This window comes from Falco rusticolus, chromosome 4 (assembly GCF_015220075.1).
Source record: "Falco rusticolus isolate bFalRus1 chromosome 4, bFalRus1.pri, whole genome shotgun sequence".
NCBI lineage: Eukaryota > Metazoa > Chordata > Aves > Falconiformes > Falconidae > Falco > Falco rusticolus.
Genome location: NC_051190.1, coordinates 38101465 through 38126119, shown reverse-complemented (window position 1 = coordinate 38126119; position 24655 = coordinate 38101465). Strand labels below are relative to the sequence as shown.

The 24655-nt window shown below is 42.3% G+C and overlaps 1 protein-coding gene across 6 annotated transcripts in view; it reads left to right on the top strand.

Moving 5' to 3' along the window:
* C4H16orf71 (chromosome 4 C16orf71 homolog) overlaps window positions 1–24655 on the top strand; it is a 95740-nt gene that overhangs the window by 41476 nt on the left and 29609 nt on the right. For all 6 annotated transcript variants that reach the window (XR_005104053.1, XR_005104054.1, XM_037386622.1 and 3 more), the window contains 9 exons: window positions 6159–6275; window positions 8496–8640; window positions 10852–11164; window positions 13184–13290; window positions 16461–16615; window positions 17970–18114; window positions 20892–21023; window positions 22473–22667; window positions 23953–24279. Coding sequence is in view for 4 of the 6 variants with exons in the window: in XM_037386622.1 (XP_037242519.1) it covers window positions 6159–6275; window positions 8496–8640; window positions 10852–11164; window positions 13184–13290; window positions 16461–16615; window positions 17970–18114; window positions 20892–21023; window positions 22473–22667; window positions 23953–24279 (1636 nt within the window). In the remaining 2 variants the exon portion in view is untranslated. The remainder of the gene's footprint in view (window positions 1–6158; window positions 6276–8495; window positions 8641–10851; window positions 11165–13183; window positions 13291–16460; window positions 16616–17969; window positions 18115–20891; window positions 21024–22472; window positions 22668–23952; window positions 24280–24655) is intronic.

Genomic DNA, 24655 nt, shown 5'->3' with positions numbered 1-24655 from the left:
TAGTTCCAGAAAATTTATTTTGTTGCACCTCTTGGTTATCAGTTCACTACTTGCTGCTTTTTTAGGTAGTTTCCCTGCTAACTTCCAGCACAAGGATTGTATTTTCTTTTTTGACATGATAGTACTCATTAAGGGCAAGTCTGCAAAGTTCCCTCCTCACTTTTCACTTAAGCAAAGCTGCATTTTAATTTTTTTTTTTAACACAGTTTTGGCTAAGCATAGATAAGAATTGTAGAACTGGGTCCAGGGAGCTATATTTGTCACAATGTCGTAACTCAATGCTGCCAAAAACTTCAAACAGCACAGACTGAACTAACAGGAAGTTTGAGGTATGGGAGTGGACTCGCAGAAAGTACAGCAGTTCTTTCATGTGGTGTTTCAGACTTTTGGGATTTCCCTGCTAGAGAGTTGACGGCGGCTGTGCTACTAGAGGAGCTCTTTACGTGTACACACATACACACAACTTTTGGAAGTTGCTAACCTTTTTTCAAAGGCTGAAATAATCCTATAGCAGAAGAGCTATGCATTGCTGATGAAATTAGAAATCACTGTTTCGTGCTGTGGAAAAGCAGACCCAGATGCATCACTTGTTGCTTTGTACACTTAAGGCACCTAATTTAGATCTGTGATTCCCCTAACTCTGTGTAGTCTCTGAAGAGGGAGCAAGAGGCATTTCCAGAGAATCTTTCAGATCTATGAATCTGTGTTTTAGTATGGGCTCAACAAGAAGACTTTGAGCTTTAGAGTTTTGACATGCAGTGATGTCATTTCATTGGCAAGCATCATGGCCTTAGCCCTGCTGAGTGGCTTCAGCATCTTCCACTGTCTTTTACTGTAACTTCTTTTAACTTCAATGCTGATGAGAGGCTTACTTAGAGAACTGCTGGTTACTACCACATGAGCTTTTCACCCAAGGTCTTTTCAGGCCCTTGGCTGTGTGGGCATTGCTTTTCACATATCTCAGACTGTAGCAACTGGCAGTTCAGTGCCTCATGGTGTTGGCAATTATGCTGGTTTGATTTTGGGTTATTGCCCCATGTATTCTTTCTTTCTCCTTTCGTGCTGCATGAGAAGAAGCAAACTAGCACTTTAAGCTGTACCTAGCTAGCCCATGTAATGTTTTGTGGGTGGAGAGTGCTGAGCTACCTGGAGTGCAACACAATTTGGCCAGCTGTTAGACCTGCTCCACATGTTGCTGTAAGCTCTCAGATTGAGTGTATGGCTTAGGGCTGTGCTTTCCTCCTCCAAAGCTTTTTGCAGAGCCTGATGCCAAAGCTTGAAAGACTTCATTGTTGTGTGGCTGAAATGGGCATTAGGGAGGGATAAAACACCCAGAACAGCACCTCCACATCTGCTTTCCCAAACCAGACCCAGCAGGATGAGACTTGCAGCATGGCAGGTGCCAGCCTCTACGTCCAGCAGCTTGATGGTTTGAAATCCAGGCTAAAGCTGTAAAACAGGAGGTTCAAAAGGACAGATTCATCCAGTCCTTTGCTTTCCAAATCTTGCTCGTGGCTTGTATTTCTCTGAGTTGGGGCTAAAAGACAGGTCTCACGTGTCTGGCACCTTGAGTTTGCGTGCAGCCCGATAAGTTGTATCAGCAGTTTGGCAAGAGCGTGTCATCTGACTGATGATTCCACATGGATGTGACTTACCTGTGGTTGAGATTTGTCCTGGGGCCTCATCTATATGTATTTATAGAAATTAATCCATAGCTGCAAGCACAGGATAGCTGCATGGCTCTATCTTCATGAGTCAGAAGGGATAAGGTGACATCCTGGCCCTAGCTGAGTCCCACTGGAGTTTGTCATTGATCTTGGTGAGGCCAGGCTGTCAGTGGTATTTGTAACTAAAAAATACTGACCTTTAAAAGGAGAAAGGACTACAATGATGTCTACCAGAGTTGGTGCAAAGATGAAGGCATAGTTTGGGGAGGAATAAACTATTATAGTTTTTCATTCTTCCTAAAATTTGATAGGTCGCATTTAAATTGTGACCATTCCAGAAAAGAGCACCTTAGAAGAACTATCAAGCAAATGTGTGTAGACATTATTATTGTGCATGATGGGCAGAAAGGGTGGAAGTCACTGTCTTATCCTTTCTTTTCTGTGTTTTAAAATAACCCTTTCCCTGTCCAGAAGAGGGGAAAGGGAAAGTGAGATGCATCTTCAAACTGTCTGAAATACAGTCACCAGAATTGCACATCTTCAGTGGGAAAGCTCTTAATGAGCCCTCTCTATCCCCAGCCTTCTTGCTGCCTGGGATCTTCCTACTGTGCTTCCATATTTCCTATACTAAATTCTGTAGCCATCTGAAGTGAGCATGCACAATGGGAAGGGAAGATGTGCAGGAAGTTCAAATTTGTGTTAATCTGGATTCTGCAAGGAAAACTACGCTAATGCATCGAGAGTCATGACAGCAGGGAGAGTTTGAGAATAATGCTGCCGGTGCAGGGGCATGGCTCTCAGTGAATCATGTCAGACGTGGCCCCTGCCTGTGTGTTAGGGTTGAGGCCTTTGCTGGAGTGAGAATAATGCTTCCTCTGCTGCTGCTGCTGTGGTCAACAGAGTTGAAAGGGAGAGGTTATACAGATACAGAATTTATAATCTGTCTCTGGAGGTAGTGGAGGGTGCAGCATCTTTAAGGGATTTGGGTGTTGTCTCATAGTGATAATGACTGAGCAGATCTTTAGATTGGAAAGTGCCTCACATGTGAGGAGATGAGATTGTGGAGTACATAGAAATTCTTCCTGTAGTTTCTGTTTTCCTGCTGTGCCTGGGAAGCAGTCTTAGAAGACTCGTTGCAACTTAAAAGACTCTCTTAGATCATCTGACAGCAAAAGCTATTTCTTTGTTGTTGGAAATGAGAAGAGAATACACTGTAAGCAAGAATAAGAGATACTGGATTTGGTCATATTTTTGTATGACAGTTAAATATTCATGATTTTGCTGCACGCAGCTCCAGTCTTCTCTAAAATGTGCTTATTCTTGTTTCTGCTCGGTATTTTACAACACATTTTTGTTCTGCTGTGTATTTCCTTCCCATAATTGTCTGGCGTCATCTTGGTAATATTGTCTGAAGCAAAGCAGTAGCTCTGGGGTTTTTTCACACTTTTTGAAAAAATGGTGCATGTTCAATCCTAGCTATGGTACAAATTGGTCTTTCCAGTGTTTTAAGGTAGCAGAAATCAGAATTTGTCTGCTAAAACAAGTAAGAAAAAGGATAACTGACAAAAAAAAGAATAACTATAAATGGGAGGTTATGGACCTGCCCTCCTTTCCTGCTCTTTCTGGTCATGGCAATATGGATAGAGAGGCTATCAGTGCTGTAAGAAACCCTGCTTACAGCAGGGTGTGGGGGAGACAGTCGTGGAAATGGTTATGGTTAAACAATTCTGGGTTTTGAAGCCTCTCACAGTGTCGCTGGGGCTGCTGTAGCTGCCGTTGGCTGACTGTAGGGTACCTTTCCTCCCTGGTATAATGCCTTTACCATGAGACGTGCGATTATTACAGTGCTCTGAGTCCGCAGAGCTTGCGGAAGAGGTGTTTTCAGGTAAGTATCAAAGGCTTTACTGCCTCTTCACCATTCTGCACAGTGCATGGGGAGGGAGTCTCCTCTCTGCCAAGAGATGGGTCAGCATCCAGAGATGATGTATCAGCTAGCCTGGGAGAGGCTTTGTGAACTGCTGTGTTTGCACAGAAGCTTTACGGCTACTGTAATGTTGGAGGCGTAGGAGAGGAACCAGCCCTGAAGTGAAGCCAGCACAGTTCTCACACCTACCCTCTCTCTCATTGTGGGACATTAAAAGTAGCACTAAGGTATCATAAAGATACATAGTGTCAAAATCACCAAAATTATGTCAGTAAGAGTGGGGTTCTGCAACTGCCTGAGGAGGGTCACTCCGCATTATATGTCAGATAGGAGTCATCTCAGTATTGTAACAACTGACTATTCAGTTCTCTTCTACATCCATGGAGAGGGTTGCTTTCTTCCTATTTTCCCTGTGCATTGCAGTTCTCCACTGGCACACTTTAGCTAGACTGAACAAAGCAGGGTGTGTTGTATTGCAACCATTGATGTCTATTTTCTTACTCATGAGGAAAAGGATTTTCTAGGAGAACTGAGACTTCTCAAGCTTCATTTTCTCTTGCTTTGTGAAATCACATTCAGATTGGCTGCTAGAAAACAGATTCTGACAGATCACAGTAACTATTTTCCACAGGCCTTGATTCCCAGGTGTGGACAGATCCCTGCTCTGGCAGGCAGTGTGCCTGGGATCACAGCTGGTCCACAATTTACACTATGATACTTCCTAAAGGTCAGCTTTTTACCCTGGATTTCCCAGCGCACAGCCCCTGTGTCCGAACTGAGGCTGGATGATTATAATGAAGGTTTCTACGGAAATGTAGGCTGGAGTTGGTTTGACCACATTTGTCCTGTCTCTTTTCCTTCTTCTTGAAAGTTCATAGACCCTGAGGTTTGTTCAAGGAAGAACTGGAATAAAGAGAAGACTGAGGTCTTGCTGCATTCACATTTTATTGGGCTTGGCTTTGCTCACTGCATTGTGCCTGTGTTGCATGCAGGAGCTGGCATCAAATATTGGAAACAGAGATTATCTTCTGTTTCCTTAAATCAATGATTTCTTGCTTTTCCTTTGCTGCTTTTCACAACAACCAAGTGTAATATTACAAGTGGAGGCTGGTGATTTATGAACTTCAGGGCAAAATGGACAAATCCATTGAGATATGTCAAAGGTTTCAGTTTTGAGTAGTTGTGTTGACTGAAACCAGTTGAAAAGCGAAATCTCCAGTTCTGGTTTTAGGCAAGTATCTCATGAAGCACAGGAAGTAGAGGAAGGAGAAAACACACAAGGTTACTGAAGCAGAAAGGCAGATGTCAAAGGGGTTTTAATATTATTCAAATTAATTTCATTTTCTAGTTTTGTTTTTCAGTGTTTGTAGAATGATATGAAGTGCCTGTCATTTGCCAAGCAGTGCAAAAAAAAAAATCTCATAGGTGATTACATGATTAAACAGCATTATATGTACCTCGTAATCCAGAATTGATGCTTCTTCATGCAGTGTTAGTCCATTTTTTATCCATAATAAAACCCCTGATGAAATTTAATTCATTTTTTTCGTTTTTGAAAAGGGTGTCCGCATGAGATGAGGACAGATTAACAACTGCTGTAAATCAAAGTAGTCTTTAAAAATAGTGAAGCTACTCTGAGATACACCATGTGAACCTATGTCTTAAAAGTGACAGGGTTTTTTTTTTTTCTCAATCTTGGAATGAATCCTGCCCTCTGAACTCTGCCTAAATATATCCATATTTCTGGAATGTTCAATATTGGCATAGCTATGAACATCACTTCTTCCCAAACTTGAACTTGACAAACGTGACTTTCAAAAGCTGCATTTGTTCCCCGGCTATGGTCTTGCTTACTGAGCATGCAGTCACAGAAAATTCTCATGAGTGACACATTCTTAAACTTGCACTTGTACAAGTTGCTTGCTTGGCTGCCCAGAAAATGTATGAGAAACAAAATAAGGTGCTGAGACTGGGAAACACTACACTTCTGTAAAGCTGTGACCTAGATGCCAGAGTCTTTGCCTGTCTGTGAGTATGTGGAACAATAAGACTTACAGATATGCGTCACTTGTGGTGACATGAGCACAGGAGAAATGTCCTGTTTTGGTTACAGGCATGTGGAAGTTCATGCAGTTCCTTCCCTCCCCTTCCATTTGATTAGTTAATTAGAACATTCCTTTAACAAAGCACTTTTCTGCTGGATGCTCAGCACATCGTGGAGAATCAAGGTCTCGAGCTGCTCAGCCTGATCCTGTGGTGCCTTTTGCATGCAACTCCTGTTCATGTCAGTGGGTATTCTGCATGTTGGAGGGTCACTGGGTTGGACCCTGGGAATGTTCAGTCTCTCAGGAAGCAGTTGCAGATATCTTGGGGTATCACTTAATTGGAGCTAGTGGTGTGGTTGTAAGAAAGCAAATGATAGACTGAGAACATTGGACTAATGAGTTTAATCCATTAATGTGCATCCTTATGTTTGCTCTAGCCATAAAGTACATTTTTTTTCCTAGCCCTTTATTTTGAGGGATCAAGATAACACACAGGTGAGAGATGTCCTTTGTGCATTTCAGGCAGTGAAGAAGGTGTTTGCGGTGCCAAATGGATTTTACTGGCAGACGGTTGAAACCGATGAAAAATATTTCCCTAACAGCAATGACGTTGAGGCTTGCAGAGATACAGACACTGAGGTAAAAAGAAAAAAACAAACAACCAAACACCCAAACCACTGCTTTCTGACTTGTGGAATCATGTGGGAAGTTGAGAGACGATAAGTGACCTGGAATATTTCAATCTCAAGGTTTGGTACAAATACCTCTTGAGGTATTTCTCACTCAGACCTAAATATATCAGCTGAGTATTTTGTGTCATCAGTATTGATGTGCTGATTGCTCTGAGCCACAGAAGATTAAACTATGAAATGTGCAGGTTGAAGAAATTGCTACTAACCAGGTGCAAATCAGTAACAGTAGACAAAATTTTGAGAACCTAAAACCACTTGACTGCAAGCCAATATACAACACAACTTTTTTTAAAACTTGTGCTCAGAAACATTAAAAATTTTCCGAAGCTTCTGGTACTATCTCCCTGACCTACAGTAACTGTGTATGTGTTGTGTGAACAACAGTAGGAAGTAATTCTGCTTAGTTTACCTTAAGAAGAGGTTAAGGTAACATAAAATAGCTCATATTTACCTCTGTTTAGGAGTGCACACCAAAAGGTACTGGACCTCCATCCATTTATGATAACTTGTTGACTATGGTAACACTTTTCTTAGCTCTTGTGCAACACAAAGCATGGCATGTTTGATCTGACAGAGTTCACTTTCCCATTAGCATTGATTCAGGGCGATGCAGGTATGCAAAGTTCTTCCTGAACACGCAGCAAGGCTGACCAGTTGCTGTGAGTGTATCAGGCTTGCGCCTGGAAGTTGCTTGAAGTCCACAATTAGGAGCTGAAGACACCTGGCACTTGACGGAGTTGGAAAATGCCTCATGTCTTCATTGTAGCTCCTCGCCTCAGGAACACTGTCGGCAGCTCCATACAGACCTCTGACAACATGGGCAGGATGCTCTGTAAGGGAAGGCAAGCTGGGAGCTGAGACTAACAGCGAGGCAGGCAGGGCCAGTGACCTCACGGGCAGGGTTCAGCCCCACAATTCCCAAGCAGGAAGAGCAGAGCAGGTCAGTGACAAGGCCAAGCCAGAAAGTCAATGGGTTAGAATAATGGCCAGGATTGGTGACGTGTGAGACTGGGCATACCTTCCTCAAAGCTCAGGCGGAGACCAAAGCCAAGTGCCTGGCTCCTAAGCAAAGGGGAGATAAGCAGTTACTGAGGTTTCTCGATGCTGGACAGCTGTATTATCAAAGTTGGCCCTGAGCCCAACAGCCAAGCCCCAGGGACTCTCATAGCAGCTACAGAAAAACACTTCCTTACCGGTTGCTGTGAATATTGGGTTAATATCAGGAGAGCCTGAGCTAGACAAATAGAAAGAAATAGAGCTTTTATTCCTAATTAGACCACTTTCTTATGATTCGAGTAAATTTATATCTTCATTTATCGTGATGGTATAAGCCTCATAATGTGTTTATGGTGGAGTAGCATTTCATTTAAAGTGTCCAATAGTGATGAATTCTTTTGCTGTTCACTGCAGCCATAAAGCTTGCTGCTGGGAATAGTGTTTTGTTGCTTTATACCCAGGTGAACCATGCACAAATTTGAGGACAGTACAATCATGCTTTTCTAATCTACAGCTAGACAATTTATTACCCACAGCACCACACAACTTCCTGTCATAAAGCACTTGGTTTTTGGAACAATATGTTTCTTCTGATAGGAAAGTTACAATAATTTGCTTCCCTTTTTGGGTATAGAAATTCAGTGTGTGTTGGTGTATGTCTTCCTACATACCAGGACATGCTATTTGGATTAGCCTGGTAAAGATGATTTCAAAATGTAAATCTGGGACAGTACCAGTGATGCCTGCCTTTTGGCATTTTTTTTTTATGTTGATTTTGGCACTTTTGGTAGGTATAAAGAAACAACCAGTTGGTCTATTATTATTTAACCATCTTTCTGTAGTTCATGAAGTTAAACAGCAGGAGTGATACACTTCAGTCTCTGCCCCAGAGAATTTGCATTTTTTTTACTAGTAGGTTTATTTGACAAAAGACACGACTGTATCAGCAGAAATAGATTTGATCACAATTATCGTGGATAGTTATGATTCAACCTGAAGCCAAGAGCCTACTGTGCTAAACTGCATATAAACATAAAATAAAATGAAGCCTTTTTGTAGTTCTTACAATGTAGATAAGGCATGGGAACTAAAGTTGAAGAGATACAGCTGTGTGGTCATTGAGGGCTTGGAAACATTTGACTCATTTCTCCAATGTGCTCTTGCTGTTCAGGTTGCCATGGTACTGCTGTTCGAAACTCTCTTCCAAAGTCCCCTAGCTACCCATCATATGTTGCAGCTGGTACTTGGTTCTGGTCTGGATATCTGTGGACTCCGCCTGCTCTATCCTCAGCAGGATGTGCTGTTCTCTAGCTCAGGTGAGGTCTAGTTTTCCTTCAGAGACTTCTTCATGTGATGATACTGATGTGAAGGCAAAAACCTGTAAATGTATAAGGTGAAGAAGGATGTGGTGTTGTGGGTGTGGGGGAGAGTACCAGATTGGCATGAGTGTTGATTTATCAGTTCCTGTATATTTCCTAAAAGAAATGATTAAAAAAAATATCTTTGGCTGTTTCTTTCCTTCTGTTCCCAGTGTTGAATATCCATGAGTTGAATTTTTAATCCTTGGCACATTTTCGTGTCTGAAACCACTTTAGTTGGTGGTCCTTTGCAGTGATCTTTCCCAGATTGCAGTGCCCTAAGCTCTAGGATTACACTTCTGTGAGTCAAATGTACTAAATTAGTTTCCACTGATTTTCCTGAAGGTTTTAGCTACAGAAAATCAGCCTCCCCCTTCCACATTTTCCCCCATCCCATTGCCTATGGGACTTCAGAAGCATGGGCAAAACTACTGCTTTAGCCATCTTGTAGTTGTATTGGCTGATAAGCTATCGCCAAAATGTCACATTTGCCAATAGAAGATGGTCTGAGATGGGAGACCAACAAGATAAGGTAAACAAATGATACGGGTCTCTGAACTCAAATCACTGTGTCTTTACTCTTAGACACCAATGTTTTCAAATACTGGCACATACCACTCAAGTGTTTATACTTTTTCCATTTGTGAAATAATGAAACCTGTCTTAAAGCATGTGTGGAATATTAGTAGTTGCCAATGCAATAAAACTCCAGAGCAACCAACATTACATTAGCTGCAAAGTATAGAGATCACCTCTGCAATACAGTATGGCTTGTACTTTCTTTTGAGCCAAGAAGTTCTCCTGCAAGGTTTGTATAGAATCATTTTAGTTGGAAAAGACCTTTAAGATCATCCCAAATACAGGCAATCCATTTCTCTTGGGAAAAGTATAGGCAGGCTGAGAGTGAAAGAAATGGGTTTCCGTTTCCTCAGGCAGAAGGTGAGTGAAGACCAGCTTAAGCGGAGAAAAACTCTCCATTCTCCTTGCCCCCTTTTTACATTTGACAACAGGAGCAGACTGCCTTAGAAATGGGATTGCAATTGCAGTTGTCTCAGTGCTGTGCAATACATTCACACTGATAGCTGGAGGAATGAAGAAGGACTCCAGAAATGAATAAGAAAACCATAAAATCACCAGTCATTAGGAGTTGACAAGCAGCAGATCTGCCTCAGTGCTCTGTACCATGCACCATTATTTGGGAACATTTCGTATGAAGAAACAATTCATTTGAGCTGAGAACCGCTCTGTGGGTTTGTAAATTAGATTTTTACCCTTAGCTTGAAAACTTTAAAATGATTATTTTAAATATTTACAGCCAGTTTCTCCATTATCTACCTGCTCCAGAGACTTATGTTCTGGCTTCTGATCCTTATGCAACAAATGATACGATTGATTATGTTTTTAAACCTCAGGGAAGAAAATTACACACCTTGCTTCTTTTTCTAGCTTCTTCAGTAAGAACTGCAGAGGAGCCAAATTTGCTCTTTTTCTGGGGTTACTTACTGGACCCCAACTATGCTGACAGTAGACATGGAGGAAGGTTTGATGGGAACAGGGAAGGTATGTTGCAGGAAATAAGGGAAGCCACAGGTCAAGTCCTGGTAGGGAAATGAAGATGGCTAATCCAATATTTGCCTAGATATGTTATCTTACAAAATAGTACAAAATCTGTATTTGATGCATAAGGAAATAATATAGAAAAGAAATCCACAGATTTCCAGTTTGTGGTCTCCTTCCTAGTTTTCCCGTATCTGATGAAACTGACAGAAAACATCCCTCTCTTCAGGCCCATGTTCTTGTCCTGTGTCCCCTTCAATCCCCCCAGCCTTCCTCGTGGACGTGAACAACATACTGCAGGAGGTGTTGAAGTGCTGACTTGTAGTGTACCAGCTGCTCTGTAGTAACTAACCCTGTGCACACTCCTTTCCACAGCAAATATGAGGCAGCCAACCCCCCTTTCTTTAACAGATGATCTTGAATAATCTCAGATTTACTTTTAGGTAAAAACATGCAGCTGATTTCCAGCATATCACCCACAGGGCAGGTAATTAGTAGGTCACTTTGTTGAAGTCTGGCTATGACAGATCTGAAAAGAGCACTTGAGTGGAATGAATGACCTTGGGACGGGTTGTTCCATGTTTTAGTCACACATATGTTTGTCTTTCACAGAAAAGCTGCCTTCTTCCTATACTTCAAAGACTGGCATGGTGCCACCGGTGCTGGCTTTAGGTGTGAGAGGGCCTAAAGCACGTAGTACACTGCAGAATCTCATTGGGCCACCTGACCCGCAGCTGGCTAGTGTGACGGACAGCAGTTCCATCAATGCCATCTACTGCAGGAGCCAAGCAGAGCCTCTCGTCTACCTGCCCCACCTGGACAGCCGTGTGCACAGGGAGCTGTGCCTCTGGTTTGGAGGGAGGGCTGCTGATGCAGCACTGCAGGCTGCTCTCCCGGATCTGGCTTCCCCGTGCAACACAGAAAGGTGACGGCCCTGGATGGTTTTGAGCTGTGGTTGTTCCCACAGGCAAGGTGTGACATGGAGGCCAGGCAGGCACGCAGCTAGCGTGCTTTGCCTTTACATATCAGTCTTCTGCTAAAGGTCTCGGTGAACAAGAGCGCAGGGTGGGAGCTCTCTGTCTACTTCTGTATTTCTAGACCAGTTACTACAGTCTGCAAAAGCCCCTCTCTCCCAGGACTGTCTCCTCCGCAGCACATAATAGATGTATCAAGGTGTCAGGTGTGGGACTCTTGCAGTTGCTTCCCCTTACTTGTTCCCTGCTAGCTAGGCCGGTAATTCATACACTTGCAGCACCTGCTTATGGGCCCTCTGTCCCAGATACAGCTGATCCGACAGGTTTTCAACCTCCTCCAGCCGTGCCTGCTTTACTAGAAAGTGGCCTTTTACTAGAAAGCCTGGTCTAGCTTTGTTCTATGTCCCTTACCAAGTGATTAGAGGTAAGGGACTTCAGGTGGAAAAGGCTCTTTGGAGGATTATGACAGAAGTGTGTGAAAATGAAGGGTGACTTATAAATTTTTAACTCTAGCAATCAGCATGAGAAATGCAATTTAGGAACTGATGGCATAGCAGTAGGGTGCCAAAAAGTGCTGGGAGCAAGTGAGGTTCAGGAATCTGGAATCTTGCTCTCAGATGGGTCTGGGTACAGCTGCAGAGGGAATGGGCTTTTAAGAATATCGAACTACAGATCTCCTCTCCCTGGCTGTCACGTTTGCCGCACAGGCCTGTGTAATCACATGGGATGCAACTCTGCACTGGGATTTGCAGGCCCTGGGCATCTTCTTTTAATATTGCTAAACGGAATAAATGATGCTGTGGTGAAACTCTCCTGCAGAAAGCTCAGACAGGGCTCTGCAACTGCAAGTTCTGGACAGGTCTTCAAAGGTCCCTTCTGATCCTGGATACTGGGTACAGCGTGGCATACTGTGTCAGAGGCAGCAGGCTAGAGGTGGGGTCGTCTGCAGTCCTGCACACTTTCTGCAAAGTGACAAAGTGCAGCTGTGTAGAATTAATCTGATGCTCATGGAGGGATTGTGTGTCTAGGTTCAGTTCTGCTTGGCCATGAATAGTGACTCTTAGGTTTTACTTATAAGATTTGAAAAAAATCAATTTGGCAAAGTTTTGTTCTCTTTACTTGTTTATTTTCCTTAGAGATGCTTTTTCCCTGTTACAAAAATGATGAATTCTGCTCCTCGCATATAACTTAGCTAGTCCAGAGCAGTGCTACTTTCTAAATAATACACTTGTTTTTCTCCTAATGCTGGTAATTTGGTCCATTGGGAGACAAGAATACAAACTGCAACTGAGATTGCAGTTTTTAGATTATACTTGCAAATGCTGTGGTCTTCTGGGAGTGAACAAGCAGGATGTATTCCAGCCAATTCAGGGGTGGCAATGAATGAGGCAGGCAGGTTTGTCTGAGCAGCCTGCATTTCACAGACCTAGCCAAACTGTTTCACAGACTGCAGTTTGCATTGCTGTCAGTCTCTGGCTTTCAGAACCACACCTTATATTTACCATGGCATGATTTGGTCCTTTTGGGTATGCAGGAATGTTGTAGAGGTTTCACTGGCATGAACATCTCTGGCAGACTTGATTGTGCTTGTTGCCCAACAGGAACCTTTAAAATTGATTAAACTCGGGATAAAGCACCAAAAGTGAATAGGAGCTACGATGACTCTGTGGGTAGGAAAAGCTTTGGTAACGCAGCCTGACATATTTCTTGATTCCCAGATCTCTTTGCCAGGCTGACTACTTTGCATTACCTACTTCTAATTGAACACAGAGAGCCTCAGAGGGAGTAATATTAAAAGGTGTTCAGTCAGAGAAACGTTGATGCAGCTCATGTCATAGACAAGGGATTGAAATGGCTTTTCCAGTGAAGTAGTTTTACCAGAGAAACTTCTGTTACTCTGGGTTTGTTGCAGAAAGTAGGTTTGAGTAGAACCCGGTATAACAGCTTTTAATATTTATGTTTTTCTTTAGCTCTCAGGGTCCTTCGTCAGCCAGGGCAGAAGCAGATGAAGAAAAGGTTGATCTCCAGGACGTGGTGCTGTGTCAACCTCCAGCAATGCTTGTCTCAACTACCAAAGGTCAGTGTTAGAGAATAAATCTTGAGGTTTTATGGCTCTCCTTCACTGACAGTATTACCTCAGTGTAGCCCACCTGTTTTGGGAAATTCTGCCTCCCTGGGTTCCTCAGTGCTGTGACTTGGACAGTTCCAGAGACGGGAATGAATTTATAGTGAAACACTGTTGCCTGAAATGAAGTGACGGGGGAGTATTATCTCATGGGAGTAGCTGCTAGAGTTCTGTAGAGTGCTTAGGTTTCACCACAGGGTAAACAAAAGAAATAACACAACCCACCCCACAGGAAATCTCTACACACAGGGGCCTGTTCATCAATCATGTGAAGACTTAACAGTGTCCTTGAACTGTATGTTTATCTGGTTAGAGATCATCTACCTCTACTGGTGAAGAGTCAAGTATAATCATTGTGGGTATGAAATGGTTAAGACTTCATTCAGGGCAGTACTGATCACACAATCACAAAGGAAAGCACTTAATGGGGCTAATATTAACTGGCTAACACCTGGCTCTGCCCAAATCCCCCTTTTCCTTTTGTAGGAGGGTAGTGTTCTACCTTCTGAATTGGTGCCTGGCTAGCAGCAAGCTGACTGTGTTTAAGGAAAACCTGCCAACGCATGTGGGCCTTCTAACTGGCTCAGGATCTGTGTGGTATTGGGGTGTCTGCTGTAGAAGGCCAGTGTACTGACAACCCTCTCTAGTGGGTTGTCATAGCAGATCTCAGGTGCAAGTGATTTTTAGACAATGCTGTCAGAGTGTTGTTGTCTGGTTTCTACTCCCACAACTGAAGATAGTTTCACAGGAAAAAACAACTGAGGGGAGTGGAAGCTCAGTAGCTGTTGGGGGAGGGGGAGATATCAGAAGGAAACAAGTATTGTACTGATACAGAAAGGAGGCACAGAAAATTATATTGCCAAAGGAAAGAATGTATGAGAAAAGAATGAAAGCATAAACCAAAGAGATGAAAGGAGTGGAAAGTGACAGACAGAAAATGGACAAGGGAGAAGGAAAAGAAAAAAAGTGTCTCACCTTTGAGATACACTTTCATTTAAATGGGTAGTTAACTCTGGTAGCTTGGCAGGCAGCCATTGGCTCTTTGTTATTTGGGATTGGTATTGATGGCAGCTGGTTGCTGCTGGTGGAATGAGTCACATTTTCTGCCTCCCCTTCCTTTTATGGCCATTAATGATTCACATTTGATGTGGGCTGCTGAGTTACACCACACCACGTTCCATCTGTATTTGGGCTCAGGAAGTCACTTTCAAGCTTTTCTCCTCAGATAACTGTATCATGACTTTCAGACAAGAAGCTGAAAACCTGGTCTGAGAGCAGCCACCTATGGAGTTTTAAGGAAAGGAAACATTCACTGACTTTGTCCCTCAGGTCTCCAGCAGCTTCTCTTGCAGACAGGAAGGTATACCCATGCAGACCATGCAGAACAAATATACTGCAGTTCCCACCAGTTATATCTGCCCCTTCTCAATAATCAAAGTTTTACTGGCCCTAGCAGGTATTCTTGTTGATTCAGGACACCTGTATTTGAAAAAACATTTTTTAAGTGTCAGCAGCTAGAGAGGAAACAAAATCTTACCACCTGCAACCCTAAAGTTTGACAGTTCACGTATAAAGAAAGTGGCAGTAGTGTGAGTCTGGCTCAAAGCCTGCAGAATTAAAGCCTTAACGTCAAATAGAAATTTCAGGCGAAGAAACACCCTGCCTGTCCCATCCTTAGGAACAAACACAAGCTTTTGCTTTGTTTTGTTGCTGTTGCTTTGAACTACCAGACTGAACCTTCGTCAGATTCCTGGGGGGACAAATATCCATATCATAAAATCTAGAACCAGAAGAAACATTCACTGCTGGTAGTCCTATCCCCAAAACCAAGTGTAATTGGGACACAGAGATTAAAATACTCCAACCTCATTACATCATTCAATTGGAGCTAAGAGAAATTAATGAGGCAGTATAGAGGAAACTGAGGTAGAAGTGATACTGAGGGTTTGTCTTCAGAGCTCACTTTTGACAGGTTGTGGAGATCTGAACGTACATGGTGTACAGAAAAAAGCCATACTAGGATTAGGACAGCATAACAATGAAGGTGATGGTAAAAGCAGAGGCCCAAGGTATGATTAGAACAAAGCAAAGACCTCAGACAGATCAGAGACTTTAGGGAAAAGTGTTGAGCTTGTCCTGTAGTTCCTAAGGTGGGGCTTAGACACTGCTCAGGAGGTCTTGTAGGCTCTTTCTCCTGAGCTTGCTCATAGCATATGTTGCTACTCTGTTGGCAGTGAACTTGGAATTCAGCTTAGAAAACAGGAGTATGAAAACTCAAGGTTCTAACCCAATGTAAGTTCCAGTCGCTTCTACAACCTTATCTACTGGGCTGAGGGATACAAGGAGAGCATAAGGAGCCAGACCTAGTGGGTGGGAGTCAGGCAGCAGAGAGAAAGCTAGTACCATTGTCATGATGACCAAGGACAGGAACCTGTGAAGCCACAGGTGGTACCAAACCAAAGGGTGCAGTGAGATCATGATCACAGGCTGGTCCAAGGATTCAAGAGCCTGTGCCAGAAGGCAAGATCTAGGATGAAAGTTAAAGACAGGACTGAAGGAGAGACAAGAGGAAGCAGAAGGTAGTGCTGAACAAGATTGCAGAAGCTAGCTACAGCTAGGACCACCAGTAACAGAGAGGAATGGCTGGGGTTGCATCATGCATTTTATAGCGGACAAATTGCCACTTGGTATTGTTGACCTCAGCGTGGCCAGGCTTAGCAGGTCCGTAGCCCTTGAGGGTACTGACTGCTGTCGGATCGCCAGCTGTAAGGGTAACAGCTCAAATGCAGCCTGGCAGGGGCTGGCACACAGCTAGCAAGCATGCAGATACCTCAAAGATAGATGAGCAGCTCATAAATAGCTAGATAGACTTGATGAGACAGACTATCTGGGGTAGATGATTCATAAAGATATTACTGGTCATGCCATAAGCTTTTCCATTCTAGGTTGGCCTTCGATAGCAGTCATTATGAGCTGTATAGAGGAAATAAACCATAAAATACAGTGTCACCATTTGGGTTTGCACTTCAAGTTGGAACTAGCCGCTGTGAGAGTTGTCTTGTGTTGATACCACAGCTTCTGTGGAAATAATTGCTGCTTTTCTTACTCTCTTTTTGATCTAGGGGACATCATTTTGGTGGTGTCACCCATGGTATCTCCTCATGCATATGGTATCGTGATTTCAGTCTGTACCCATCGGGGGTTTGTTCTGCAAGGAATCAAACAGCTGGAGCTTTCACCCAAGCAAGCTGTTGGGCTGAGCATGACATCAAGTCAGGTACTGGACAGAATGTGCAGCTCAGTTGTACACCTTGGGTTACCAGTTGTTCTGAAAATAATTATGGTGTGAGCTTCTGGGTGTGTGAGCTGACATTCCTCTAGTAAGTGTTCTCAAGGACACTCATTCTCTTTTTGCTAGCTAGCCAGCATTCGTGTTCTCTGTATTCCTGTGAGTGGTACTCTGGTTGCTTTCAATGCTGGTTTTTTTCTTTAGGAGGAAAATCCCACCAGGCCTCAGCCTCTCACTGAGAACAGAAGTGTGAATTCGTAATCAGGCTGCCTCCTAAGACAAACACGATTTTTACCATTGATCTCAAAATAAGCAAGAGCAGGCAGTAGCCCCATAAACTAAAATAACAATTTCTGGTCTGCAAACATGTATTCAGGAGAATACTTTTGATCTAACAGGCTGATGTTTGATTTTGTACTTTGTAGTCCCTCTGGGACTGCTTATGGCCTTTCAGCATGAAGTCCCCTAGTTTAATACGTTCCAGATGGGTTGCAAAAAGAGCTTTCCTATTGTCAAAAATAACCTGTTTTTTCTTTTTCTCTGAAGCTCTGTCTAATGTGATGATAGATTTGAGTTAGAGTGCAGTTGGCACTTTGACAAGTCAGCCTAAGGAAACAGGAATAATCATAAATGCAAGATTTCAGTCAGACTTAATATATGCAAGAAGTCCAGTTCTGCACTACTTTACATGATAAATCACCCAGGAATCACATGATGCTTCCTGTTACAAAGGAGGGGACCCCTTATTTTAAATTATCATATTTAGGATCGTTTGCTGTATCAGTCAGGAAATGCGTGATTTTGCAAATTGAACTGTGTACAAAGTGCTTTTTCTGTGATCAAGCCTGAGGAATAACACTTTCCCCACTCATAATATTTTGTAGAATAAATGTAACTTATTTGCGTATTACTACAGCCCAAATGGCCAAATATTTGGAGCATGCTTCGAAACGACCATTTAAGAAGCTAACAGCAGTAACTATTGCTTCAAATGTTCTGTTTGTAGCTAAATGTTTCTGAAAAATCATCCCTTCGTTTGGGACTCAAGGTCATTTTTGCATGAGTGACTTAGGATCACATACCAGCTGAGTTATAACTGTTGTGGTTTTAGTACAGCCCAGTTACAGGGCAGAATGTTTTTATGTTAAACCTCTTCCCTGGGGTTTAAATTAAGTTTCTTTGTCTCATGAATAGATGACGCATGAACACCCAGTTAGTGGCAGTTACTATGGCTCAGCTGGTGAGCTCTATCTTGTTATGCCATTGTAACTTAACTATTTGCTTGAGCCCTATAGTGATTACATCTGGATTTAGTAGTCTAATCTGGCCCTCATTATTTCAGATTGCTGTGTTTTGCCCTAGCAAGATTTCAAGTTCATCTGATGGTTCTGCAAGAGGAGAGCTCTCTGCTGAACCACACATGCACTGTCTCATGTTGTTGTTGAGAAAGGAGAATGCTAGTCATCACATTCCTGCATTGGTAAAAGGTAATGTTTCAGTGCTCAACAGCCTTGGAAAAGGTTTGTATTTAATCTGCATGTGAGCCAAACATTAATAGTCCAACCACAACTTTTATGTTGCAGGGAGTATTTATTGAGATCATCAGGGCCTGATAGTTCTGCTGTGTCTGTCTCCAGACCAGTGTGTAAATCAATCACTCTGTATCCAACAGAGCAGAACGATCTTTGTCAGTTGTTTGATCTTTAGCACTGGAGTCCTCTTGAACTTAAAGTAATTCATGTTGGAAGGGATCTCAGAAGGTCTCTTATCCAACGACCTGCTTGATACAGCATCAGCAGTGAACTCGGACTAAGATGCTCAGGGCTTTTTTCAGTCAGGTCTTGAAAATCTGCAAGGACAGAGATTCCCCTGCTTCTCTAGGCCTTTGTTCCAATGCCTGGCCATCCTTATGGAGAACTGTTTTTCCTTTATGTGAAGTTGGAACCTCCTCTGCTTGAATTTGTGAGCCTTGTCTCTTGGCTTCCCACTGTACACATCCATCATGGGCCTGGCTTTGTCATCTCAATAACCTCCTCTTAGGTGTTCTTATTGCACAGAGTGGTAGGGTAGCAAAAATATGTATGTGCCACTGAGCCTGAGGATAGCATCTGACCCTATCAACCTCAGACCTGACTTCTGCATTCTTGTGACTTCCAAAAACCAGGCAAGTTGCTACCCCAAATCTTCTTATTTGAGTCAGACTGTGTCCTGAGGCTCTGGTTCAGGAAAAACTGTACTTGGTTTTCTTAAGGGTGAGCTGACATTGGTCTCAAGTGGGAAAGATCACAGGCAACAGCAGTTATCAGCAGGGAACAAAGAACCTGCCCTGCCTGCTTCTTCCTGCTCTGGCAGTGGGCATGTTGCCTGCAGCAGGAGAGTCTATTCCTGCATCTGTTTTCCTGCAACCTCCCCTTTCAGACGCCACTGCTGAGAGAAGAGGATCACTGTTGCTGGCCCCTGCATTAATACCATTACAAATCGCTCATGATGGAGACGTTCATCCACTGCCCAATTGCTTCCTTTAATCTATCCACAGTAGAAAAGAACATTTAGAGGTTCTGGGGGAAAAAATAGCAATTCAGAAAGTCCTCTGCTTTTTCTCCTGAGACTATCACAGAATATTCTGAAAACACGTACAGACACAGTGAATTAATCATGGCAGACTAATTACGGCACTGTGTCACCTGCTGCCTGTAGACCCAAGGAAAGTTGCTCATTATGGAAGTACAGTTTCTGCTACTTTTCTCACAGAGTGCCACAGACCATGTTTACAGTGTTCATGTTTTGCATGGGGAAATTTCCACTAGAAATATATAGGGGGTCACTGGAACAGAGGATATTCCAGAAAGATAAAATGTTTTCCTTTGCTGTAGAGAACTACTTGGGGTTTTTTCCCTTAGTTTATAGATAGATTTTGCAAATGCCTCTTTCCATGTGTTCTGTGGCTGCTTCAGAACTGATCCAGAGAGATATCTTATTCCATATTCCAAAGCCCTGGAGAGCGGAAGCTGACATTCTTGCCGCATAAGCTTTGGTTTGGCCTTTGTAAAGTGTAGAATAGTACTAGGATTTGAGTAGAGTAAATACCACACTAAGAAGTTTTGCATCTGTAATCAATACCCCCAAAAAGCAATGAAAAATTCAACAGTCATTCCTGAAACAGAGCAGATAGATGTCTTTGGGTAATGGATCTCTGTCTTGAAGATCAAACACTATAAACCTTTGTCTAAGCTTTACTTTTTGCCATGCACCGAATTTGAATAAATAGCAGGTGATGCTGATGTGGCACATTTTTTAGTTACTCATTGGACCTGAATTTTGAAAAGCAGATAGGTGGTTGTCGGTGGTACAAGTTCAAATTTCTTGTCAGTGCTACGTTTAACATCTGAGGTTTGCCAGCAGCCTCTAGCCCTAGTAATCCATTTCCTGTGCTACACTGTAGTAAATCTTTGACAGGCTTGTATGGTGGAAAGCAATCAAATATATACAAAGTAATTTAAAAAATAAACCTTTAAAACTGATCTGAAATATTATTACAGAAGGCTGAACTAATTGTTGTGGAAGTGTACTGTATGCCAGTACCTTAATATACTGCCTGCGCGTAGCCCAGTCTTTTGGATGAAGAATGGGAACTGAGAGATTGCTAGTTCCAAGCACTTAGTGTCCGTAGAAGTGGCATGGAATTGGATATTTTCCAGACTGGGAGGTACCTGAGCAGAACACCATGTTTCTGTTCAAGTCTGTAATCCTAGCAATGCCTCTGTGGCCGTGTGGTACTGTGTAGGATGCAGGACACTGGCCTTGCACCTTGAGGCACAAGACACCTTGGGGGCCTGCACTTGAGCACTGGGCTTAAGATTTGTGACTTCTCTTCCTTGTGGACACCAACATATTTAAGGCACTTATAATTTAAGAGCTGTGTGGCATTCTTTATGCATTTGTTCCACATTTCAGTTTGCAGCAGGAGTTAGAAAGTAATAGAAACAACTGGGGTGCTGGTCACAAAGCAGAGGGGTCTCCAGAAAAACCTGTGGCCAAGCAGCAATTTTCAACAGCTACTTGCCCCACTGTAAGTGAATGTGATCTGGGGGAGAGAACATGATTAAGTTGCATTTCACATCTTGTAGGTATGCTCAGCATTACAGACCCACATTAATGTCTCTGTGGTCAGGTGAATCAAAGCATTTGATAAGAAGACTGTTTTCATGCCAGACTGCATGACAGAGCTCTGTATTCCTCACGTTCTCTTTCATTCTGTGCACAGGACTGATGAATGGACTGGCAAAGCAAGGCCTCCTTGGCAACAGGCAGAGCAGCCTGCCTGCCACTGCTGCGCCAGACCCCTCCATGTGTTTTCATGCAGCTCCTTACACAGAGACCTTGCTGCAGACACTGGGTAGGTCAAAGCTATGGGAAATGCAGTGTTCTGGCTTTTATAAGGTCTGACAACCTTATGAGGGGATTTTCCTGAATAAGAACATCAGGAATATGCTTGTCTATAATAACTCGTTGAGTGTTCTGCTGCCTGTCAGCTCTCATTGGATGTCTTCTGCTGCTGGGTAATGAATGGAAGAATCAATAGGAAAATGAAACGGAAATACTTTTTTAAAGTGAATTTAAAGATATGTGGAAAAATAATTGATTTAAATGTGACATGGTAGCAATCAATTAAGCCTTAAACCTACCATTGTTAAAAGATTAATACCAAATCAATACATATTTGTTGCCACAGTTTCAAGAGAAGTCAAAATGCTAAAATGAGATAAGTTGGCAGTTAAGCACATAAAACTAGAATTTGCTGAAGTGATAAATGTTGGCAGCTGTAGTTCTTCTGTAGGTGCAGGGAAAGGACTTAGTCATCTCACTTTACTCTGATGTTTCTTAGTTTCAGTTTATAAAGTCAAATCACTTCAGTAGTTCATTCATTCAAAGTTGGGAAATTGGTAGGACTTGAAAAAGCAAGTAAATGTGTTTGCTGTTATGAATCTGTGACTCTAATGGGTAGGAGAGTCTTAAACCTGCTAGTTCTGTACACTTGGAGATCATGGCAATCAGATGTTTGTTAAACTACAGGTAGTATTTTCTTATGTATTCAGGTTAATATAGCTTTATTTAACTAATTAAAGTATTCTAAATCTTGCATGTCAGGATTTTCAATTGAAGTATATTGCTCTTCAAAACCAAATTCACGCTAAATCACAAGGAAAAATAACAATCAAATGTGTGTCATTCACCATTTTCTAGCATTAAGAAATGTTAAGATGTATGGGAATAACTAAGTAAATAAATTTTAATCTATGCAATTGCTTAAATAATCATGTAGTGAAACAGTATGGAATTGAACACAGGTTTCTGATGGGCCGGGGATTCTGTGGGTTGTACTGTTCCCAGTAGGACTGTGGGTACATGCATGGTATTGTAACAGTCCCCAGTTTAGCCCTCAATTGTATGCCATGTAATCTAGAAAGCAAAGTGAAGTATCAGTTTGATGTGAAATTAGTCATTAGTTATCAATCTGAAATTGATGCCTTCGATAATTTTTGTATAGATCAACCAACTCTTAACAGTGTGAATAAGGAGATCAAAATTATTTGCCTTATGTGGCAAAAAGTGATTCTAGTTAAGGAGTGTGACTAATTAGTAAGGGTTTGCTGTGATACTGCTCCTCATGCATGATTCTTTTTCTGGCCATGCTGAGCTGCAGTGTGAGGAGCAGTATCACAGTGAGGCACTGGCCTCTGTCTCCTCAGTTGAGAATTAATCAGCTCCTTCACACTAAAAAAGACTTGTTTTTGTGGGGTAACTAGTTTTGATTTGATTTTGTTTTGATGATCTTCCTGGGCAGGAGGAAACCTCAGTGCAGTGCCAGACCCCCGTAACATTCCTCTGTATCTTTTCTGTGATCGAACATATGCTTCTGATCCTGAAATGGAGCAAGTTGTCATGCTGACGGTGGTTGGAATGGACACTATGAAGAGTGCCGGAGATCTCCTTCACCAGATCCTTCTTCCGGAGTGCAATAATGAATCTCTGAGTGCAGGTGATCCAAGCTCGTGGGGAGGGCTGTAGAGTTGGACAGGAAAGTTTATTCTGTCTAGGTATTTTTATGACAGCAGGAACACTATGAAAAACATGGTAAAGGGGCCTCAGGACGGAGGACAGGTTTCTTTGTTAACCTGCCTGAAGAACTGAAGAGTTTATCGTGGCTAGTTAGTCATGGGCAAGGCCACTTTTCATATTGCAAACAGCTCAGATGGGCATAATTTTCTTCAGAGAGTGTCAAATTAGTTCAAAGATGTGCTTAGGCTTACTAAGCCTTTTATGTAATCCGGACCATTGTGTTTCTCCCCAAGTACTGGGAAATAAAGCAGCTGTGTAATTGGGGCACAGCAACAGGAATTCAGAAGTCACACACTATTCTGTCCACTGACTTCCTTTGTGATCAGAAGCAAGACACTTCACCGCTTCACGCTTTGTTTCTTCATGCGCACAGGAGGAATAACAGTTTTATCCCCCATGTTAAACACTTACAAATGCATGAAGAGTGCTGTCAAGTGCTAAGCAGGATGATGATTTTATATAATTTCATGATACAGATTGTATCAAAGTGTAATAGTACAGGAAGCATGCTAATAAAGGGCAGAAGTCTGGCACAATGTCTTTTATACTATGTTGTACCCTAATCTCCTGAAACAATACTGCAGAGTAAGTTTTGTGTCATAATAAGCAATGAGGAGGTTGTATCTGACAGAAACTTCCAGCAACATGCACTCATGGATTGAGCTACTAAATATCTTGCTATGTTGGAAGTAAGACTCCTTTACAAACACAACAATATTTAAACTACTTTAGAGACAACTCAGCATTAAATGTACCTTATTACTATAATGAATATAGCTTGAAATTGAATGTTATGAGAGGTGGTAAAGGGTCTATAATTATGGATTATACTGTGTCAAACCACATCGTTATCGGTGTATTCTCAGTGTTTCTCTTTCAGCTCTTCTCCATTAGCTGTGTTCTCTAATCAAGTCATGGCACTTATTCTCTGTGGTGCCCTGTTGATTTCCCAGATAGCCCATTTTTTGTTTTCACTGTAATGTGATTTCCTAGCATTTGTATATTGTGGTTTTTCTCAGTATATTTCTATATCTGCATTACAGTCCATTTTGGATGCAACAGGGGGCAAAGTCAAAGCAGCTTTGGAACTTATTGTCTAGTAAAAAAAATCAATGTGAATTTAGAACACTTGTCTCCAAAAGAACACAGCTTATGTGAAACACATGCTGCCAGCTGGTGCTAAACAGATTTCTCTTGACTTGCAGAAGAACCCGAATCAGGATTTGAGCTCATAGGTCTCAAGTGGTTGCCCCATCTCACTCGATGTCAGGCCAAAGAAATAACCCCTTTTGAGGTTGGAGATATTTGCTGGCAAAGAAGCCTTGATACACTAATGTCAAACCCAGTCCTTGTGTGTGCATTACGGCGGATCAATGCCTTCAAAGTTCTTGCAGATACGTTGAAGAGATTAACACAATGCAGAGAGAAGCTAAGTGAAAGTGGCAGTCTTCTACAGCTAGTAATGGCCTTGACCCCAGAGGTGACATTCAGGCAAGCCATCCTCTTCTTCACTGAGGCGGATTTTGTAACTGGTAAGACATGCTTTTGCTGTTTATAATGTCCTCAGATAAAAGGTGTTTTGGAATTTATTGAACCTCGACAAAGGAATCTAGTGTTACGGGTTTTTCTCAGGCACATAAAAACTTAATAATTTGGGGTTAAATTTGGGCTTGGCTGAATAACGATGAAGGATATGAAATCAGCAGGAGCCAGTTGATGTCATGTACAAGTTGGCCTATTAAATTAATGTGCTATACATGGCCTAGTGGCCTTTCTGAAGATACCAAGGTACTCCATAAATACTAAATAGGCATTACAGCAGTTGGCAGGACTAGAGAGTAATACGATGCATTTTGCCTCTATGTAGGAGAGACTGAGAACCGGAGGCCAAAATCTATCCCACTTAAA